This window comes from Micropterus salmoides, unplaced genomic scaffold (genome assembly GCF_014851395.1).
Source record: "Micropterus salmoides isolate LMB-PRFRI ecotype aquatic unplaced genomic scaffold, ASM1485139v1 Ms_hic_scaffold_17, whole genome shotgun sequence".
NCBI lineage: Eukaryota > Metazoa > Chordata > Actinopteri > Centrarchiformes > Centrarchidae > Micropterus > Micropterus salmoides.
This window is the reverse complement of record NW_024040817.1, coordinates 1,386,885-1,408,059: the sequence shown is the minus strand read 5'-3', so window position 1 is coordinate 1,408,059 and position 21,175 is coordinate 1,386,885. Positions and strand designations below refer to the sequence as shown.

General features: G+C 40.2%; 3 protein-coding genes across 4 annotated transcripts; 1 reads left to right on the top strand and 2 right to left on the bottom strand.

Moving 5' to 3' along the window:
* Nucleotides 1–295: 295 nt before the first annotated feature.
* Nucleotides 296–9,894, bottom strand: rnf139 (ring finger protein 139). Its single transcript, XM_038725651.1, has 6 exons — nucleotides 9,361–9,894; nucleotides 5,721–6,364; nucleotides 4,675–4,822; nucleotides 4,445–4,551; nucleotides 3,639–3,890; nucleotides 296–2,531 (listed from the first exon to the last, which is right to left on the bottom strand). The coding sequence occupies exons 1-6, from the start codon at nucleotides 9,521–9,523 to the stop codon at nucleotides 1,752–1,754; spliced, it is 2,094 nt and encodes a 697-aa protein (XP_038581579.1). The 5' UTR covers nucleotides 9,524–9,894; the 3' UTR covers nucleotides 296–1,751.
* A 958-nt stretch (nucleotides 9,895–10,852) lies between these two features.
* On the bottom strand, nucleotides 10,853–17,531 carry tatdn1 (TatD DNase domain containing 1). Of its 2 annotated transcripts, XM_038725652.1 has the most exons (12): nucleotides 17,429–17,531; nucleotides 16,402–16,467; nucleotides 16,275–16,324; nucleotides 15,711–15,774; nucleotides 13,784–13,927; nucleotides 13,495–13,537; nucleotides 12,588–12,673; nucleotides 12,458–12,498; nucleotides 12,038–12,114; nucleotides 11,713–11,783; nucleotides 11,305–11,431; nucleotides 10,853–11,163 (listed from the first exon to the last, which is right to left on the bottom strand). In XM_038725652.1, the coding sequence occupies exons 1-12, from the start codon at nucleotides 17,505–17,507 to the stop codon at nucleotides 11,061–11,063; spliced, it is 951 nt and encodes a 316-aa protein (XP_038581580.1). In that variant the 5' UTR covers nucleotides 17,508–17,531; the 3' UTR covers nucleotides 10,853–11,060. The 2 variants fall into 2 exon arrangements, with proteins under 2 accessions (XP_038581580.1, XP_038581581.1); XM_038725653.1 differs by lacking the exons at nucleotides 16,275–16,324; nucleotides 17,429–17,531.
* Nucleotides 17,532–17,767: 236 nt separating this feature from the next.
* LOC119907949 (NADH dehydrogenase [ubiquinone] 1 beta subcomplex subunit 9-like) lies at nucleotides 17,768–21,053 on the top strand. The gene is made up of 4 exons (XM_038725663.1): nucleotides 17,768–17,905; nucleotides 19,466–19,658; nucleotides 20,023–20,136; nucleotides 20,628–21,053. Exons 1-4 carry the CDS (start codon nucleotides 17,817–17,819, stop codon nucleotides 20,757–20,759), a joined length of 528 nt encoding a protein of 175 aa, XP_038581591.1. The 5' UTR covers nucleotides 17,768–17,816; the 3' UTR covers nucleotides 20,760–21,053.
* The last annotated feature ends 122 nt before the right edge of the window (nucleotides 21,054–21,175 follow it).

Genomic DNA, 21,175 nt, shown 5'->3' with positions numbered 1-21,175 from the left:
TTTTTAACACAAATTCACAATGCAGATCTCGGTCGTCACTGAGGGATGTATATTGTCCAGTAGTTGTTAGTTATAAGTTTACTGCAAAAAAAAACAAAACTACTTTTCCAGACTTTTCTGCGGCTCATTAAAAATACTCTTCCAGCCCTGCAGTGGGACCCTGAGACCGTCGGGAAGGTGCAGTCACGGTGACTGAAAAAGCTCCTGTCTGTTCCAGTGATTACAAGCAAAAAAAAAAATGAAGGTGCATTTACTGAATAACTACCCTTCTGGGAACAAAATATTACATCTGCTGGCTTGTACAGCGACTCAACATCAGCGCTCTTATTATAAACAACATGTTCAAGGTCTGGAACAAGTGTTCAACTAAATTAAATACTGATTTATGTGAAGAGAAATATGGAAAAGAAATTAAAAACAAACTCTCCTCTTATCTTAAGGGAGAATGTTTGCATGTTCATGTCTTATTATATGTACAATAACGTACACAAATGTAAGCGAGGTCACACAAGAGACCAGTAGTAAATGATAGGAGGTATATCAGTGATTACAGTAGCAAGTCTTGTTTTTCTCCCCCCCCCCCAGACACACCTCTGTTTTTCTCTGGTTGGCGCGGAGTTGATGGAAAACTGCTTCACTCTCCTGGCTTCATTCTCTCTCTGGACAAGTTCACAGATTACCTGTTAAAAGTTAGTTGAGGACAAAATTGTTGAACAGGCCACAAAACTGAGCCGTGATCAATCTGCTAGTCAGGATTTGAGAGCACTCAATCAAGCCTGGTTTTGTAAGACAAAAAGTTCAAGAGCGAGAATCACTGACACAAACACCACTGACACGCACACAAGCAGCAACGTTATGAAGACTGTAACCAATAATGTTTGGCAAAATAAAAACAGCTGGAGAAAATAGTGACAGCAGGTTTCAAATGGTAGCATACAAAATGCTCCAAACTTGTCTTTCTACAAACACTCAAATTCTGACTCGCAGACCAATTAAAGCTTGAATTTGTTTCGTGGCGCCACAGTTAACACTTCAGCGTTTCCCCTATAATCCACCGCTAGGGAACATGAACTGCATCTTCAAGACAGTCTACGCACAATATATGTCGGCAGGCTCACACAGTCACACGTATCATTGAGTGCGCACACTCATACAGATACACACTGGAGCTGCATAAGTGACAAAATCTAAACAGGAGTTGTGATGTGACTGAAGGCTTTTCTTTTTTTTTTTTTTTAATGAGGAAAAAATATTTCCACAGCTTCCTCAACAAGGCTGACTTGTGCTGTGCAGAATCTTATAATTTAGTTTAACTTATTAATTTAAGTCTGCTTTGAGGCACTGGGAAATAAATTGTGTGGCGAGATGAACAGAAATTGTGCTGACAGAGCAAGATTTGAATCAGGATCCACCAATTTTAGATAAATTATAAAAAAAATAAAAAAATAAAAAGAACAGTATGAGTTTTTGGTCGACATCATGCAGCCCCGACACACACACACACACACACACACACACACACACAGAGAGAATGAGAGCAGCAGTTACTCTTTTCCACGAGCCCTTATAGAGTAAAACCCAAAATCTCAAAATCAAACAATAAGAACCTAACAAGACGAAAACAGAATGACATCCCTGACATTTTTTTCAAAACAAAAACAAATTAAGATGCTGAAGTTGTATTTTATAATTATTTTTAACTTAAATATAATAAAGATATATGTATTTTCTTTTCTATAGATCCTCTCTCGTCAGTCCTCGGTGGAGTCTGTGTCGTCATTGATATAGTCTTCTTCTATTGGCGTGCTGCCATTTTGAGTCCCCCACTCATCTTCGTCATACTCTATACTGTCGTTGTCCTCCAGCAGCTCGTTGTCGAGCTCCCCCGGTCCTCCTGCAGCCTGAACACCGGCTGCCGCTCCATCAGCCGGCGGCTCGGCGGCTGGCTGTCCAAGCTGGTTTTCCCCCGGCGCTGGTGGGGCTGCAGCGGCGTCCTGCGGCACTGCGTAGCCCCCGTTGTTGTTAGAAAAGGCGGCTCTGTCTCGGCTCTCCTCCTCGACGTAAACTCTCTGATGGCACATGGGGCACGTGTCCTGGATGTAGAGCCACTTCCTCAGGCACAGCGCGTGGAAGTAGTGGTGGCAGGGCGTGATGCGGGCCGAGGTGGTAAACTCCTGGTAACAGATGGCGCACACGTCCTCGATGTCCCTCAGCTGGTCCCCTCGCACCTCCGGCAGGGAGTTGATCTTCTTGACAGCTGTGCGGCGGTTGATGAACGTCTTCCAGCCGTTCTTGGCCTGCAGGTAGATGTTGAAGTAAGCGTGCAGACACATCATGCAGGCGCGGATCTTGCTGCCGGACTCGAACATCATCGTGTAGGCACCGTTTCCGAACATGATGACGCCAAACAGGAACTCGATGATGTTGCCTGTTGAGCGCACGTAATAGACGTAGTCGTCCAGCTTCTCCCACAGGACGTTGGAGAAGCCATCCACCATGAAGAGGCCGTAGACTGTCAGTGACACCAGCACCTGGAGGGAGGAAATAAAGAAACAAGGTGATTTGTGGTGAGTTAACTTTTAGCTTTGGTTTGTCTCTCTGACTTGCTAACAGCGTGTAAACTGAAGCTCTCAGTGTTGCTGCTCTTGTAAAAACCACAGACTGTATGTAAAAAACACTACACGTTGTTCTGCTGTTGTTTGCATCGTGTGTCGGCAGAGTCTATTCGTCACGTTACATTCAACACGTTACGCTGTTTAGTCAACCAACCAGCATATCTAGAAACGCTACAGACTGCTCTGTAATGCAGTTACTACCACTGTCTTCTAAAGACTTATTTGTTTTCATGTCATTGTCCACGGGGTCATTGTATTACCTATATGATATAAAATCTTGATAATGCACACTTAGATGATTTTCATATGTTTACAAAAGGTATTTGCTGTTATTTTATTTTTTATGCAAACAAAATGGCAACTGTATTTGTAGTTTTCAATATAAATTTGAAATGGTTTCAGTGTGTGTATCAGTACATTTTAATATTTTTTGGCACATTTTTACAATAGCGTGATAATACTGATAACCGTGATAATTTTGGTCACTATAATCGTGATATTTTCAAACAGTTTCATCCCTGCTCTAAACACTTAACAATACAGGTTGGTTGTTAAAAGTGAAATACTTTCTGTCGGTGTCCCTTAGATGCATTAGTGTTTTTGTACATGTCCTGATTTCTGACATGTTCTTTTGGGTGTTGATGGTTGTGAAAGAGTCAAAACATTTCAGCTTTCACTCGCTTAGAAAACATGTTGTGCGTGATCTTGGTCAGGCAGCTTCCTTTTTTTTCAGTCTCAAAATGCATGCTCGCTTGCTCTCTCACTGTTATTACAACTCAGCACCCATAAACTAGCCGTGCTGGGTCAAATAGCTAAAGTTAGCATAGCAAAGTCATGGCCACGGTGTCTATAGGTAGACAGACAGAAGCCTGCTTCTGTGGTCCTGTGGTGTCGGCTCTGTCTCTGTTTGACCAGTAGAAAAAGACTCCCTTGTGGTTAATAAAAAAAAAACTGCTAATAAAGACAAGAGAGCCACAAATGTTCTAAACAAATATAACGTTAATAAAAATTCTCCATCCTTACCTTGAGGCAGAGCTCCACGCAGAAGGCTGTGACGGCGAAGAGCCAGGTGTTGAGGGCGTAGTTGTGCCAGAGGGCATAGCTCAGCACCACGGGCAGAACAAAGAGCGCCGTGGACACCAGCAGGACGGGGAAATGGCGCCGAAAAGAGGAGACGTGGGAAGCGCTTAGGGACATCATGACAGGGTCGGTCATGCCGTGGATGAAGTGCAGGATGGCCGTCAGCAGGAGGCACATGTTCCGGCTCAGGCGGACCTTCAAATCGAAGACAGAGAGAAGCACTTGTATATAATACTAGATCATAACGGCAAGCAATACTGCAAGTTTTAAATATATAAAATAAGACCTATTTAATGCCAATTAAAAGGTAGAAATAAGACTTTAAGCCCCCATGGTTTAGGGGTTAAGATTTCAAACATGAACTGCAAAGTCATCTGATTGGAGTCCGGCCAGTAACCTTTGCTGCATCTCTCTCTGTTTATAACAAAGGCTTCAATACGCCAACACAGTTTGTGTAATAATGAACAATGGCATACAAAATAGGCTTGACACAGGTATTTCAGAGGCTTTAAGAAGCCTTTGCTAAAGGTGCTCTGAAGAGAAATTTGGAGAAAATCACACATAAAGGAAAAACACGGGAGGAAAAAAAGAAAATAATTTAGGTAAAGAAACATCCAGCATCAAATCAGAAGCTTGCGCTGTCGGCTTGTGTCTGTGATCCCTTTCTAAATCCACTAATTAACCCCGACTCAGTAATCAATCTGTCAATCAACTAGGGAGCCGGAGTCATGAATCCTGCAGCGACATACCAGGCGTTCCTCAGGGTCCAGGCTGCTGAGGCCGGTCTGCAGAGCCAGGATGAAGAACAGAACAGGAGCCACGAAGCCTAAACGTTTGTCTTCCTCCTCAGTCGAACCTGGAGGGTCAAAATGAGGCAGAACACTGAACTTTAGTGGCTTTCTTACAGCCAGTACGCACGGCAGATTATAAAAGTTTGTACAGCACAGTTGTTGTTTAACATAAACACACTCGGCCGTACCTATGAAGGCCAGGATGCTGAGGCCAAGGTAGTGCGCTACAGAGGAGATAACGGCACTCATCCCCAGAACAGTGAGCGTGGAATCACAGCCAGAGATGATCAGGTTACTCGTCAGTTCCCAGAACACATCCCAGCTCAGCAAGTATCCCTGAAAACAGTGCAGTCACAGAGCTACGTATGTCTGGCTGATACTAACAGTGATGCATTAGCTGTTTGTTTTTTTTAAACATAAAGAAACATTTTTGGAATCCTTTAAATTTGGTCATTTAAGAATTATAACCATGATGCATCTAGAGACGCGGTTTTTAAATGACCTCAAACAAACAGTATATCTTTGGTATTTATTTAGGTATGCAACTTCTTGTTACACACAAGCTAAAAAAATATACTTGTGATATAATGAAATCGACCAATGCTGACGTATCGGTTGGGCTTTACATAGCTTCTGGTGTAGTGTACAGACATTTATTTCTTACTTTGTATTTTGCAGACCTACAGGGTTTCTGCAGCATTGACCTAATTCAAATTAGACACTTTTTAATACCACACACAAAGCAATTTAAAAACGCTTTCCAGTTATACTGGTCAAAGAATGATGGAAAGCCAGTGGCGATGAGAATGCCAACGACAATCTGTTAACTACATACAGTTAGTGACATTTATTTCACAATTTTATCAGTACTTCCAAGCTGTATATAACAAGGATTTCTAGTGATGTGGTCATCCCAGATAACCAGCAGGAAATTGATGGTTGAATTACCAAATTAAAAATGATTAGTACATTTTATTTAAGCTTTTACTAAAATTCACACTTGCGCATTATGTGATTGTAAGATTACTGTAGCCTGCAGTAATGACAATGTTTGCTACAGGTCTGACGGCACTGACTGAAACACCAACCGTATTCAAGAACTTGCAAATAAATGTTAAGAATTTTTGATATTGTCTAAGAACTTTTTGGAGGAACTGAATTCATTGTTTTTTTTAAAATGCTTTTTAAGACCGACAGACCTGATTAAAAGCAGACTGAGTGGTTCTGATCTTACCTGTGAGTCAGGGCTCCCGTCTGTGGCGTCACCGCTCTCCCTCCTCACCGCCCGCACCACGTAGACCAGGATCAGCGCCTGGGCGGTAACCCGAGTCAGCCAGAACACACGCAGCACGTCTGGGAATCTGATCCTCTTCCACGTGTCCTCTAGCAGCAGCTGAAGCCCGTAGATCCTGTACATGTGCCTTACGAGCAGGTAGACGTACCGGCAGGAGTAGTAAAACCATTTGAGCCTCATGGCCAGGCACACAGCTGTGTTTATTGTCAGCGCCAGGCCTGAGAATAAAGCCACCAGCTGCCTGACATCCGCAGGCAGCTCAATCATTAGCCCCCACAGAGGGATCATGATGTCCAGGACCACCAGCGCGGCGAACACAGACTGGAGGTTGAGCAGGAACACGTAGCCCACACCAAAACCAAGCTGGACTGCAGCCATGCCCAGCCACAGCGTCGGCCCGTTTCTGGGCACCAGCCTGAATCCCAGAGCTGCTTTGTAGTAGGCGCTATAGAAGTCTATGTGGGAGGTGGCGTAGTAATTGAAGAGGACCGCTGCCATGCCGAGGACAACGGCAAAGAAGAGGGTGTAGAACTTGAACAAGGCTTTCTGGGAGAGCAGCAGCACAACGCTGGAGATGAGGACACCTGGGACACACAAGAGACGCAGTGAGCAAAGACCAGAAAATGAACAGAAGACAATTGCTGACTGTAGCTTGTAATCTGTCTGATTGGAGGTCCAGTGTGTAACAATTAGGAGGATCTATTGATGGAAATGCAATATAATGTCCGTAACTATATTTTCAGTGGTGTATAAGGACCTTACATAATGAACCATTATGTTTTTATTAACTTAGAATGAGACATTTCTATCTACATACACCGCAGGTCCCCTTACATGGACGTCGCCATGTTGCACGGTCATCTTTCTACAGTAGCCCAAATGGACAAACTGCTCTACAGAGCATGTTTCATCACAACTTGAAAACGTACGAAGAAGAAGAAGTAGTAATAATAATAGTAGTAGTCGTCGTCGGTTTTCTTAGAAGTAAAAAGAGAAGTGAACTTTAGACAAATGGAGGAGCACAAATATTATTTAACACAAGTGCCGACAGAGTGTACCGGCCACCGCAGCTTCTCCTCCGTGTTTGCAAAGGGAGGGGTGAGCAGTGAATGAGCCATTGGTTGCATTTCGCAGCACTCATCATTAGATGCAACTAAAAGGTAGACCCTGAACCTTGTATAAATCTGTCCGATTAAACAGCATTAAGTGTGGATTTTAAAGTAAAGAATCTGAACATACACAAGCGAGGTTAGGAGGAAAACAATCAGCTTGCTTGCAGAGCTATAATCCTGACAATGCAACAGGGCAAAGCAAGGCAAATAAAGAAAGAGTCGAACATTTCATCAATCAAACATTTCTTAAGACATTATAACTTGTATGGTTGGTTGCAGGACGTTGTTGTCCTGAATCACACATACAGTTATCAAAAAAACCTTTAGTATATTTCAAGTGAAAAATGGAAGCACACAAAATAAATAGATAAAATTAACACCTGAGTCCGCTTTGTGAAAGGATTACTTCTTTATTAATGTATAGTGTCTGCTATGTAGCAGAAGGGAGTTACAAAAGCTCAATTTCATTATATAACCTGTTATTTTGTGACAATAAATTTACCTGTCCTATCCTGTATGTGTGCGCACTGGGGTTGTTTTCATTTTTTAGAAATATACACACTTCAAGTCATACACCAATTGTCAAAACAGGACAGGATCTTACTATGTCTAAATAGGGAAATTTCCTTGGATGAATTGATTCATGTTTAAATTTTGAAAACAGTTGCAACAAAAATGGTTAGTGGGCAGTCTGTTAAAATCTAGTCTGGTAAAAGCAGCAAAAAAATCAGCAAAAAAATCTCTACGTAGAAACTAATGTAGATACGTAAATATCTACTTTTACTCTTTCTATACCCCTTGTATAAATTGCCACCTTGACCTTCAGTCCCTAACAATGTTTATCAGTAACTGACAAGCTGCGTTCCTCTTGAATCACCTGTGTAAAGAGTTCATTGACTTAATTGACACAGGGTAATGAACTTTGCTGTTAAAGGGGTGTTTGTGAGGGCTTTTAATTTATTAAAATATTATCGTTTTAGCATTTTAGTTTGTGTCTATTTGTATTTATTTCAGGCAAACATTACTAGATTTACATGCTCGAACTAAACAAAAAAATTTGTGGGTTGTAGAAACAAGAGACTTTTGGCTGACCCACTTTAAAAAGGCACCTTATTTGACCCCTTGCCTCTCCAAACCCAGAGAGCCTTGACTAAACACCAAGAGGACTTTTCACGGAGACTGAGCTGTTCAAAGGTCTACAAACTGTACAAATGGAGAGTTATGTAACCTGGTAGTTGTTTATCTGTGTAGTGTTTTCTGTTAACAACTAAATGTTGCACAGAAAGAAGCTTTAAAAAGTTGTTTAGAATAAAGAAAGAAGAATAAAAACAGCTGTAATTAATGTAGACCGGGTTCAAGAAAATGAACAGATGAAACTATGCCTGTCGAGTGCCACAAAAACACAAAAATGTTTGTTGCAAGTCGAGAGATACAATAATAAATATGTTATGTCGAATTAGGCTTGTCTGTAAAAATGCTTTTATATTTAATATCATTAATTAAAATTAAAATGCAACTGCTGATGGTATATTGTGCCCAAATAGGCATTAAAGTAAAGCATAATTGCTTAAAATGGTAATGTCTAAATGAAAAGGATGTAAAACCTCACAAACATCTGTCATAATGTGAAATATAAAATAAAATAAAAGGCCTAGTTTCAAACATGTAGGATTTTTGTTGCAGTGACTCACTGTACTCAAGCATTACTTTTTGCCATAAACTCAGATGATGGGTGTGATGATTACAGGTGAAATAATCCATCGGTTCTTGAAAAGAAATTGAATTTGCAACAATTTTGATAATCTGCTCTTACTTTTTTAAGTCTTCTATGATTGATTATGTTTGGGTTCTTGACTGATGGTCAGACAAAACAAGACATTTAGTCAAACTGGACTCTGGGAAATCGTGAAGGGCTTTTTAAAAAATATTTTCTGACATTTTATTGAACAAACAATTAATCAAATTCCAGATCTAATGTCTATTACTGAAATATCAAGTATGTTCATATCCCCCACGCCTACAAGTCAGAGTTAAGTCCCTGATTCATGCAAGATAATAGCTTTCTAGGCAAAGTTACAGGGATAAAGAACAATTTGTCGACAGGCTGAATGGCAGAGAAAATTTCCCCCCACGGTCACTTTGAGAACTTAAATTGGATTCAGTTGACTTTGACACAATACCTGCGATAACACACCTGCTTAGCTAATAGCTCGTAGCTAGATAGCGAGCTGCTAAGCATCAAACCAGGCTGAACTGGGTCTAAAGCAAACTCGTTAAACACCGTGTTAGATCATTTTAGCTTGTCCTGATATTACAGCTGGGAGTTAAATCGGCTTTAGTCGCTCTGACAGGTGACATAGCTTCACACTAACGTCACGGCTAAAGCGGCGGTTAGCTAGCTGTCAGTGTGTGTTGTGGTCTGCGGACAGACTTTGGAGGCTCCCGTACCGGACTTTTAACATGCTTACCCGTGACCCGGACCAGCACCTTGCCCACCGCACCGGCCCATCCCGAACCGGGGTCGTAGTATGAGTTAAAAATGGCGTCAATAATAAAGATACAGGGAACTCGCAGAGCCACATCCAGCACCGCTAAGGCCTGCCGGCCTATCCGGGCTTGAGTGGACGCCATGCGGCTTCGGTGAAGAGCTTACAGACCCCGGCTATCCATGCACCATTAAATAAGTTACAGTCCGCCAGCAGCGGCCGCCTGTCGTCTTCGGTTTCGCTTTGCCTGGCGTTTATTCAATAGCCGGGAACCTGCTGCTGTCCGCCATCTCGGCCCAGCGGAACCTCCTGTTGCTTCTTCTTTTGCTCTTTAATGTTGACTTGTTGGCATCCGGAGTGTTATCGACACCGTCCGCTACACTTCAGGGTTCTCCTCAGATCCTGTGTCGCTCAGTGTCATGAAAAATGTTAGGAGATCTCCGAAGTGGCCGTTTCCTATTGCTTTGGTTGCTCTGCGAAGACTGCAGAAGTTGCTAGGCTGTTGGTTATGCTTCCGACGTAACGTAACGTCACTTCAAGCGTCAGAGGGTGTGGCAGCTGACGTAACACGTTGCACAAACAAAACACAAAATGTGCAATTGCTCCATTATTGCACTTGATTAAGTAACAAAATTACATTTATTACTAGAACAACTCTTAAATAAGAACTGTATGTTACTGTCACATTCAGAAATCCTCCAAAAATGACAACATAAAGAATATTTTTGATGCTATTTCTGGAGGTTCTCTTAAATTTTTGAGAAATGTTTTTTATAGCAGGAATTGATATTTTAGATTAAAGATATAGAGTACATAAAAACCCTTTATCTCATAGACTCTCAAACTACAACGAAACCTTCCTTTAAAGAGAAACTATAATCGTTTTGTTCGCTTGTTCTATTTTCTTTAAAGTTTTATGTCGTATGCTGTTCCTCTTAGCTTTATGTTGGCTAATTCATCTGTATAGTTTTATGTTTCGCACGTGGCCGCTTTATCTGACACATTTGCTAAACATAAAAAAAAAAAGACTAATTACACAAGCAAAAGTTTCATTCAATCCGCTAAAATGCTGTTCTTCTGTCTTTAATTCCATCTCTATTGTTAAACACTGCTCCTAATGTAAAACATTTTTACAAACATGCACGTCCTGTATCACATCTGTGATTCAACATACATGCATATTTACATCCCTCTACTCTGACACTGACTGATAAATTTAAAAAACAGGCGGTACTTTTTTTGTATATGAAATGGACATTTTCATTTCTTTTTCGAAAAGTTCATTATTGTTTGTTTGTATTGTTGTTTTGAAATCATACAGATAGCCTTGTGTTTAAAATAAATTGTGTTTGAAGAGAAGCACCCGCTAGGTTCAAATAACAGGGGAGTCAGACCGTGGCTTCACCAATAACTTAATTTACAGCTACAAGAAACACCAAAAAATGTAATTCTTTCAGCATTAACGAAACACCTGTGAAAATGTAATTATTTTATTTCAGAAGCAATTTCACAATTGGCAAAAGGAGAGTTTTACCCCTGGACAAATCTTACACACACACACACACACACACACACACACACACACACACACACACATACGTTTACAAAGCCTTCATCAGGTCTTTAAGTAAAATAAGACCATGTCAGTTGGTCTCATGAAAGTTTAAACATGTTCATCATCATCAGCTGGAGCTGAAGAAGACTTTGTTGGTGTTGTTGTAGATTGCATTGGCCAGCTCTAGGGGGTCCTCTTCCCTCGCTGCTGCCATCACCTCTAGAACTTGTCTGAAGAGACAAATAGTAAAATTTATACATTAGCTATTTAAATTCAGTGCATGATGGAGTAAAAAACATTCATGTTTAACTCGCTCAATTTATCCGTTGAGTTAGTTTTTTACCCTCTAACTGCACTCCAACATTACTCACATGATGTGACAGGGCTCGTTCCTGTCCTTCAGACAGTGCCCCGCCTCCCATTTCTTCTTCGTGGGAAATGTAGTTTTAACGTATTTGGAGCCTGCGTGAGTGTTCTTCACGCCACACCACGGAGCATCTGGGAAGGAGCAGGTACGTATTAATGCATAAATAAATGACTAACAGCAATGTGATGCACAAAACATCCAGATTTTTTAATTTTATGTAATTATGAAACTGTGATACAGCTTCTTCAGCAAATCTGATGTAAAATATTAATTCTGGAGCAATTTAACTGGAATATGAGGAAATTTTGGCTTAATGTGGTTAACAACAAATTTACTGCTATTCTAATTTATTTTCTTAAACCATTCAATGGCCACTTTTTGTCAAATGCATTCTTTATTACAATACACTCACCTGTTTCTATCATTAGCCTCTCAGTCGGGATAGACTTCATAGCTTCAATATTGGCCTCTGTTTTCAAGGAACTGAAACATAGAAATAACGATAAAACTGTTCAAATTGACTAAATAATTTAATGATTAATTTGGCTGACTAACAATGCAACACATGTCCTGTCAGCTCCTTAGTCTGTCTACGGTTGACTCTAATGAAAAACTTTGCTTGTGTTTAGACCAGTGGCAAATAAAGTTAGATGCGATGTGGAAATGAGTGCAAATGTGGTTCATTCTTGAGGTTCAGGGGGGGAAAACCTCCACCTCATATTTCAAAATCCTCTTACCATCCATTTATTCCAATATAGAGGTCCAGGTCAGTGAGGGCAGCAGCGTCCTCTGCAGTCCCATCAAATGAGTGGACCTGAAAGAAAATAACTCTTACAGATATTTCAGATTGTTGTTACAGATTTTACTGCAAAGTGTCTATTAAATACATCACTTCAGGTAGATTGGAGATTTCCCAGGATCACAAAATGCAATGCACAACGGGAATGGAAGAGATAGACACAGCTAAAAAAAAGTAAACGAATTGCAGAAGATGTTAAAACAGCTTCCACATCAATCAACATCTAATCAAACAATTTCAGCAGCAAAGCAAAGAGTCAAAGTTCCCTTTCAGTAGATAAGTGTTTATCTTTCCTGTATACTTTCTACCAAACAGTATACAGTGTATAATAGCATACGGTATAAAACAAATGCCTCACCACTCCTCCAACACATCGGTCTCGATTTCTCTTCATGATGTCTGTCAAAACAGAGACAAAGAAACAGTTAAAATGTCTTGTATGAAAATCCCTCTCATGATCCAGAGCAGGTCGTGGTGCAAAAATCTACCGATGAACTCCTGATGGGAGTTTCTGCAGTGGAGGAACATGGGCAGCTTGGTCTCCTCTGCCAGGTCAAACTGCTTCTCGAAGAATCTGTTAAGGACCAGAAAGAGCAAAGAGAGGGGAAATAAAGTAAGTTTATCCAAATAAAGGTTATTTCAGGACTGCATTTACTTACTAATATTGTTATGGAATATGGACACTGGAGCTCTGACACACTTAAATAATAAAATAAAGAGAATTGTTCAACATACAATTAACAGATAACAATTGTAAATTAATGTCATTTATCAAATAAAAATGCAACATGGAGAAGCTGGAATATTTACTTGTTCCAGCTTCTCCAATGTGAGGATTTTCTGCTTTTCTCTCTAATTTTTCACTTACTTATGGATTTTGAACTGTTGTCCTGACAAAACAAGTCATTTGAAGGTGTGACTGGGGGTGTTGGGAAATCGTAATGGGCAGTTTTTTAAACTTGTTTGACTTATTAATTAAACAATGAATCAAATAAATAATCAATAGATTCATTGTTAATGAAAATAATTGTTACTTGTAGCCATATTTTAACATAAGCTGTAGCTGCAAAACAGTGAAGATGTGAATCTGGCTCAAAAGGACAATCAAAGACACCAGAAATGCAGCCAGGCACATATATATCAGGTTCATCCAACCTGATGCAACTACAAACCAAAAGTAAACAGATTTTATAAGTATTTGCTGGTTTTACCTCTTTATGAATGGTACAATGTAAAGAGGGGAAATCTTTGGTTAAAAGTCTGTAGTTAAACACAACCAGTGATGGGGCTTCTTGCAACTACCCACAGGTACACTTTAAAGGCTAAAAGGCCAATTTTGTGGTAGTTGGAGGGTTAGAGTAGCTTTTAATATTCACTAGTGACAAATTAACTTACTTAAGTTGAGTCTCTTTGGGGCAAAATTCCAATCTGTCAAAATCTGGGACAAGACAAAAAGACACAGCATTATTCATCATTATTACAGCTTCAACACATCACTAAACAATGGAAATACTCATTGTTACCCACAGCTTATTTACACTGATATGAGTAGTTTGTATTATATAAATTTGTTGCTTACATATAAATACAATATTAGTTTTTAGTATATTAAATATAGTATATATAACATGGTATTATAAAAACTATAATCATTTCTGTTCGCAACAGCGGTAGCAGTACACACCGAGTCCACACTCTCCGATGGCCACCACCTTTCCTCTGTGTGCTGATGCCAGCTCCCTCAGCCCTGAGAAGTACTGGGATTCTCCATTCTGCTCAAACTCACTGCAGCGGGTGGGATGGCAGCCGACTGTGCAGTAAAACTCATCTGTAATAAATGAGGGAGCTTGTTAAATGTAAAAGTATAAAAGGTTCAGCACAGAGGAAAACATTAGGCAGATTTTGCTGATTCTGCTCTTGAATAGATGGACTTATACAGAGGCTTAAAGTGGGGGACAGGCCTCCCCAGGAGGGCTCCAAAGAGTTTCATGGGAGGCTCAGTGAAAAAATTACATTAATTATCTAAGGGAGATATAGAATAGCCTCGCTGTGTTTGATTTGGTTAAATAGATAGTTCAGAGATACAGTAGTTTTAGAGAATTTAAAATTTTTCCCACTTACCCAGAGACTAATAAATGCCTTACCAGAGACCTTTATTATGTATTTAGTGTAGGCTGAAGTTATGTCAAACAGAATATTAGGCTGTCTTGGCTCATTTCTGTCTGTTTATGTGATCATATAACATTATCATGATCCCTTAGGCGTCCACGACAGGCAAAACTAACCAAGTAAACTAAAGCGGGGGCGCCTTATTCCAAGCTTTGTCTGAGGGGAGACTTTAAAAATCCCTAGATTAATACAAACAATCACCTATTTTGTATGTATGTTCTAATGAAGACCTCATAAATTTACATTTACAGTGGCTTGCAAAAGTATTCATACCCCTTGAACTTTTCCACATTTTTTCATGTTACAACCAGAAACGTACACGCAAAGTGGCGCATAATTGTGAGGTGGAAGGAAAATGATTAATGGTTTTAAAGAAATTTCACAAAATAAATGTAGCGTGCAAAAGTATTCAGCCCCTTTTAAGCCGACAGCCCTAAATAAAATCCAGTGCTACAAATTGCCTTCAGAAGTCACCTATTTAGTAAATAGAGTGTGTAATCTAATCTCGGTATTAATGTTGTTCTGTGCTGTTCTGTGAAGGCCTCAGAGGTTTGTTAGAGAACATTTGTGAACAAACGGCACCATGAAGGCCAAGGAACACATCAGACAGGTCATGGATAAAGGTTTGGAGGAGTTTAAAGCATGTTTAGGTTCTAAAAAAATATCCCAAGCTTTGAACATCTCACAGAACTCTGTTCAATCCATCATCCGAAAATGGAAACAACTGCAAACATACCAAAAAATGTCTGTCCACCTAAACGTGCAGGCCAGGTAAGGAGAACACTGATCAGAGAAGCTACCAAGAGGCCCATAATTACTTTGGAGGAGCTGCAGAGCTCCACAGCTCAGGTGGGAAAATCTGTCCACAGGACAACTATTTGTCGCGCACTCCACAAGTCTGGCCTTAATGGAAGAGCGGCAAGAGGAAAGCCGTTGTTGAAAAGAAGCCATAAGGAGTCCTGTTTCTGGTTTACCAAAAGCCATGTGGGGGACTCGTGTTAGAAGGTGAGTTGATGGGAAGATGGAGGGAGCCAAACACAGGGCAATCTTGTAAGAAAACCTGTTAAGAGTCGGCAAAAGACTTGAGACTGGGGCGGAAGTTCACCTTCCAGCAGGACCCTAAACATTCAGCTGGAGCTACAACGAAATGGTTTACATCAAAGTAATAAAATAAAAAATGTGGAAAAGTTCAAGGGGTATGAATACTTTTGCAAGCCACTGTACGTGAAAAGGCCCCTGGCTCTGCAATACAATTCTAGAAAGACTGCAGACACTTTGCTTCACAATATGTCTTTGTCATTGTTACGGCGCAGTGGATAAGACACATGACTTTGGTTTGAAAGACCCAGGTTTAATACCCCACTGTGACACATCCACCAAATAAAAGCGTCAGCTAAATGAATAAATGTATGTAAAAAAAATGATGTAAACATATGCATTACCTCTGGTCTCAGCTAGTTTAAGGGCCTCCTTGCTGTCTTCTAGGCTCCCTCCTGTGATCATAAACTGACGAAGAAACAGAAATTACATTACTAATGAGACCGAAGACATTTCAAATGGGTTTTTTTCAGTGTAAAATAACAGGACGAAGAGTCTATGTTAGCTACTTTTCATCCTCTGGGGACCTTGTTTGTTTGTACCAAGGGGCCTCAAATCTCCATACTTTCTAAAGGCCAGCACGGGGTGACTCCACTGGTTGATTGTATTTAAGCTTATGAGATAATGATGGCCTTACTTCTCAGCTGATTTATTACCCCAGTAAACGCTATGCTAATGAGCTCATGGTCTCAATCGCTTGTTTCAAGTCTTCTTCAATGCAGCATTATGTTAATTTTGTAAATGATGATCCCATTTAGAGAAAAAGAGGCAATAAAGGAGGGTATGCTTCAAGGCGTGGTTACCTTGTGATTGACAAGTTGACCAACATTGCAAACTATAAAGCCACTTGTGTGACTACAACTAGAATAAGTGCACACTCACATTAAAGTGATGGGCACACGTCTCACCTTTTCAACTCCGATTTTAAGAGCTCTGTCGATGATCTGACTGAAGTCATCTGTCAGAAAATCACAACGGGTCTCAGATTAACTTTATCCCAACAGAAGACAAGTCAAAAGTAAACACGTTGCTCACCTTCATGTTTCTGCTTCCCTCTGTAAAGTCCTCTAAACATGGGATCTGTCAGGTTCACACCGATATCTGGAGAGGGAGAGGTTGAAATGTATTGATACTGCAATACCAAACACTTTGTTGAGATTCTTTCTTGATGTGCTGGGACAGATAACATGTTTTCTTGGGATCCATTACTGTGAAACTGGTACCAACAGCCTGCTGGGATATATTCTATTGCAATAACTACTGTATGTTATTAATATAAAATGACAATACATTCTGTAGTTAGTGTTATTACTGGCACTGACACCAAAAGTGCATAGTCAATACGCCGATCAGTGTAGATGATAAAATAATATGCTAGATATGTTTCCATTAGGGCTGTAACTAATGATTCAAACCCTAAAAACATTTAGCATTCACCATCCAATAAGACAAAAAAAGAAAACTGCAAATCCACAACATCGAGGAGCTGGAACCAGCAAACGTTAGGCTTTTTTTCCTTTATAAAGATCTGATTAATCAACTAAATGTTTCATCTTTTGGTGTTCTTTAATGACACAGTGGCTCCATGTTTTGATGTTTGTAGAAAGAAAATTATGGATTTTACAAAGCAACTTGTTAACTTTTTTGTTTACATCGAATAAATATGAGTTACTTAAATGATTGTTTTGTCTATAAAATGACAAGGAAGAGGTGAAAATGGCCTTTAGAGTCCACTTCTCATTGCTTGTGTCATCTGAGCAACAGTCTACCATCCAGTGGTGATTCACTTTCTAATGATATCAAACAGACTCAGTTTGGATTCTTCACTGTAATGCCAACACCTGCTGCTGATTGTAATAGCTGTAGGTACTATAAACTAAAATCAGACCCTCTGACATTTCCCTGCACAGCTGCAAAGCTCTGTGACTGCTGTGTTGTCATTTTCAGCAGGGCTAACTCCATGCTAACTAAACATGCAGGCTTTTCTGTTTGCAACAAACGACACCAAGAGACTTCCGCCCTTTGTGTTTTAAAAGCTAGCCATTAAACGTCAGTGTCTTACCGATGAATTTGTGCTGAGCCATTGCTGTAAGAGTAATACTTCTGAAAAGAATCACACATGTAGCTCTCACCAATCCCATAATGCTGCATTACCGTAATTACTGTCATATGGGAGAAGCCACATTACTGAAATAGCTGTATTTTATGACAATTTTCCCGTCTTAACTAAATATTTTAGACGGTAAAAATGTGGAGCGAACTTACTTTTAGTTAGTCATTTAAGAAAACGTCTGCGATGTAATCCTGACCAAAAAAAAAAAAAAAAGGCGGCTATAGACAAGAAATATTTTTGCGCATTTTGTAGATATTTACGGTCGCAACATCCAATCGCCACAAAGTCCCAGAATCCTTCGCGCTGCTAGCCGAGAAGGTGACAGGGGACGGCGAAAATGGCCTCTGCCTATCTTACTCACCAGCAGAAAGTGTTGCGGCTTTACAAGAAGTCACTAAGACATCTCGAGTCGTGGTGCATCTTTAGGTAAGAGGGGCTGTCTTCGTGTGAGCTCTGCGGTGAAAAGTCAGATTCAGATTTATCTGCAGTAGAGCGGTCTGTTTATGTGCCGGTGAGCTAACAGCTAAGCTAAATGCTAAGTGCTGCTAGCCAGGTCACTCATTCTTCAAATCAATCAGCTCTACTGCAAAAAGCGTTTCCTCCTCAGCTCACCCACTCTTCTTCATTCAAACAAGATCATATATATATATCCCTGACACTGTTAGTTTTAGACATTATATTGGTCAAATATAAGTTGAGACTTGACACTTTCACAGGGCGCCAGCTAGCGTCGGTATCAGTGAACAGTCCAGTTGGACCTAAACTAACGTTATACAGTCACTCACTATAACTAATCTGTCAATAGAAGTTATCTTCTAACTAGAAACGTTTATATATAATGTCATTTAGTTTAATGAGTATGTGTTTGCTTGTTCACAGCCACTCTAAACACTGTTATGTAAAAGTTTGCTCCCTAAATAAAGATGACAAAAATGGATTCAATCAATCAAGTAACTGGTTTTGATGGGTTCAGCTTCAACTCTTTTCTGTATGAGGAACTGAATGACTTGATGTTTTTGTTGGTTGTTGGTCAGGAAAAGACATATTGTGATCTGGAAGGGATTTGTTATAGATATTATTTCACATTTTATAAAGTAATTAAGGCACCTGATTCTTATACACTTAGTTTATAGCTGGAGAAAATGATATATAGTCACATTAAAGAAGATTTTTTGACAAACAAATCTCAATTAGACCCTCAACCATTTTGGACATTTGAGGCTGGTGTTTATATTGTATATTTTAAAAAACTGATAATTATATACCAGGATATTTTGATTGCAGTGTTTTAGAGTTAAAAAGAAAACGTGTGACTTTTCTTTAATTGACAAACACTGAAACGGCAACATATATTGGGCTTTTCTGCACTGCAGTTTCATATTGGTTATCTTATTGCCCATACAGATATATGGTATCTGTTACAAGCTCATGTTGGTCGATAGATTTATTAATGTTCTATCATTTTAAATATTGTTATTGCTGAAACAGTGTTGATATTGGGTAAAAAAAAAAAAAAAACGTTCGGACTCTTGAGACAAGAATTTTCAAGAAGAATTTCACGTTGTTTACATCAAATGTCTCCAAGTTATAGTGTAAATAGGAAAACATCATAGTGTTTTCTCAAGAGGAAGAAATGCTGTTTATTATTCAACAGACAATTTTTTTTAATTGTCTGAGTCATTGTAGAATCCCTGCTTCTCCATCGTATGTTTTTTAAATGCTTTTCTGTCCTGTGTGATTAAATTAAAAAAAATTGTCTTATTATTTTATGATGTTTTATAGACTAAACGATTAATGTGCGGGTTGATCAGTAATGAAAGCAATTGTTAGCTGCAGTCCTACTTCAAATGCATGTTTCTGCTTGTGTGAGACTTTAATGGTGCTACCGTCTCTACATTTTTCTCTTACTAGATGTCTTGCACTTAAAGAAGACATCCTGTCAATATTGTGATTTTAAGAAATATAGCTGGTGTTTTCCTGTTACAGAGACAAATACCGCTTCTACGCCTGCATGCTGCGGGCTCGCTTCGATGAGAACAAGAATGAGAAGGACATGGTGAAGGCCACCATGATGCTGAAGGCGGGAGAGGAGGAGTTCTGGGCCAACCAACATCCCCAGCCCTACATCTTCCCCGACTCTCCTGGAGGGACATCATATGAGAGATATGAGTGCTACAAGGTGAGGCGGGGCTTCATGTGCTTTATCTGGATTGCTACCATGAAATGATTTGTTATGTGAGAAAGTGTTTTGCACTTGCTGTCAAGTTGTTACTGCCCTCTGCTGGAAATGTAAGGAGAGTGCAACTGGATCGATCTACTCCAAACAAAGCTCCATCATGTATTCTGAGAAAGTCTATCCTCAGATGTTAACGTTGTTTGATGTAAAAGCTTAATAACAACTTGTTATTTTGAAGAATGTTCATACTTTTTATCAGGTGGCCTGTTTTAGTTAATTACGACACATTATGTAAACTTATTTGAAGTGAAAACACGGTGTGAAAATGCAGAAAGTGTCAACGTTACATGATGCTTTGTTCCTGAAGGTCCCAGAGTGGGTGCTGGACCACTGGCACCCGTCGGAGAAGGCCATGTACCCGGACTACTTCTCCAAGAGAGAGCAGTGGAAGAAACTGAGAATGCAGAGCTGGGACAAAGAGGTGGGCTGTTACAGGACACGTTTTATATACCGCCAGGGCACACGTCACCTCCATACACACAGCAAAATACACATTACAGTACTAACCATTCTAATACTTAAGAAATGACTCAGGAGTGTTAATTGATGGTGTGAATGGACACTGCCTAAGACTAACACAGCTCACCTTTGTAATGGTGAATGCACTTACTTTTACTGTGACCACAGGGCTCTAAGCGGCCGTTGTTCAAGCGTTTTTGACTTATGCCCCCCTAAAACAAATCCCCATCTATTAGCTGCCCTCTGTGTTTTTTTAACAAGAAAAAGGCAAAGATTAAAGGAAAGTCAAAAAAGGGAAGAGAACTATGTTTTTTTCCTCTGTTCTGTCCTGGTAATGATTTTGCAACCTTCCAGGTTTTTCCGCTGTGAACCTGCAGATTCACAACAATGAATTGATAATGAAAATAACTGCAGCCTTGTTGTAAACTTTTGTCCCCTCCCGTCTGGTTCCAGGTCGCCCAGCTGCAGGCTGAGACTCAAGCCGGCAGCCCCAAGACCGAAGCCCTCCCTCCTGCCCGCAAGGAGGGCGACCTCCCCCCTCTGTGGTGGCAGTACGTCACCCGCCCCAGGGAGCGCCCCACATAAACACCCTCTACCTCCTGCTGTGGGTCACCCCCCCCCCCCCCCCCCCCCCCCGCAGTCTGAGGGGAAACTGTCCCAACCACACAACAGCTGCACCATCTGTCTGTAAAGAATGTTTTATTAGTGATTTCTGAGGAGGTTCACCTGTGCAGGTTGCGTGGCTGAAAAGACGACCTGCCTGTATTCACACTGATTCTTCAGTAGAGTCAGTTTATGGAGCTTGGTGACTTTGAGAAGTCCTGTAGATGTTTCACTTAATACCTGTAACTGTTCCAATAAATAAATGTATAATGAAAATGGTGTGTGTGTTGTGTACAGGGAGACACACTGCATGTTGTGAAGCCATGTGGTTAACTGCAACTGAAAAGTCCTTAATATTAAAAAATATTGTCTGCATTTACAAAAGGTACAATGTTACT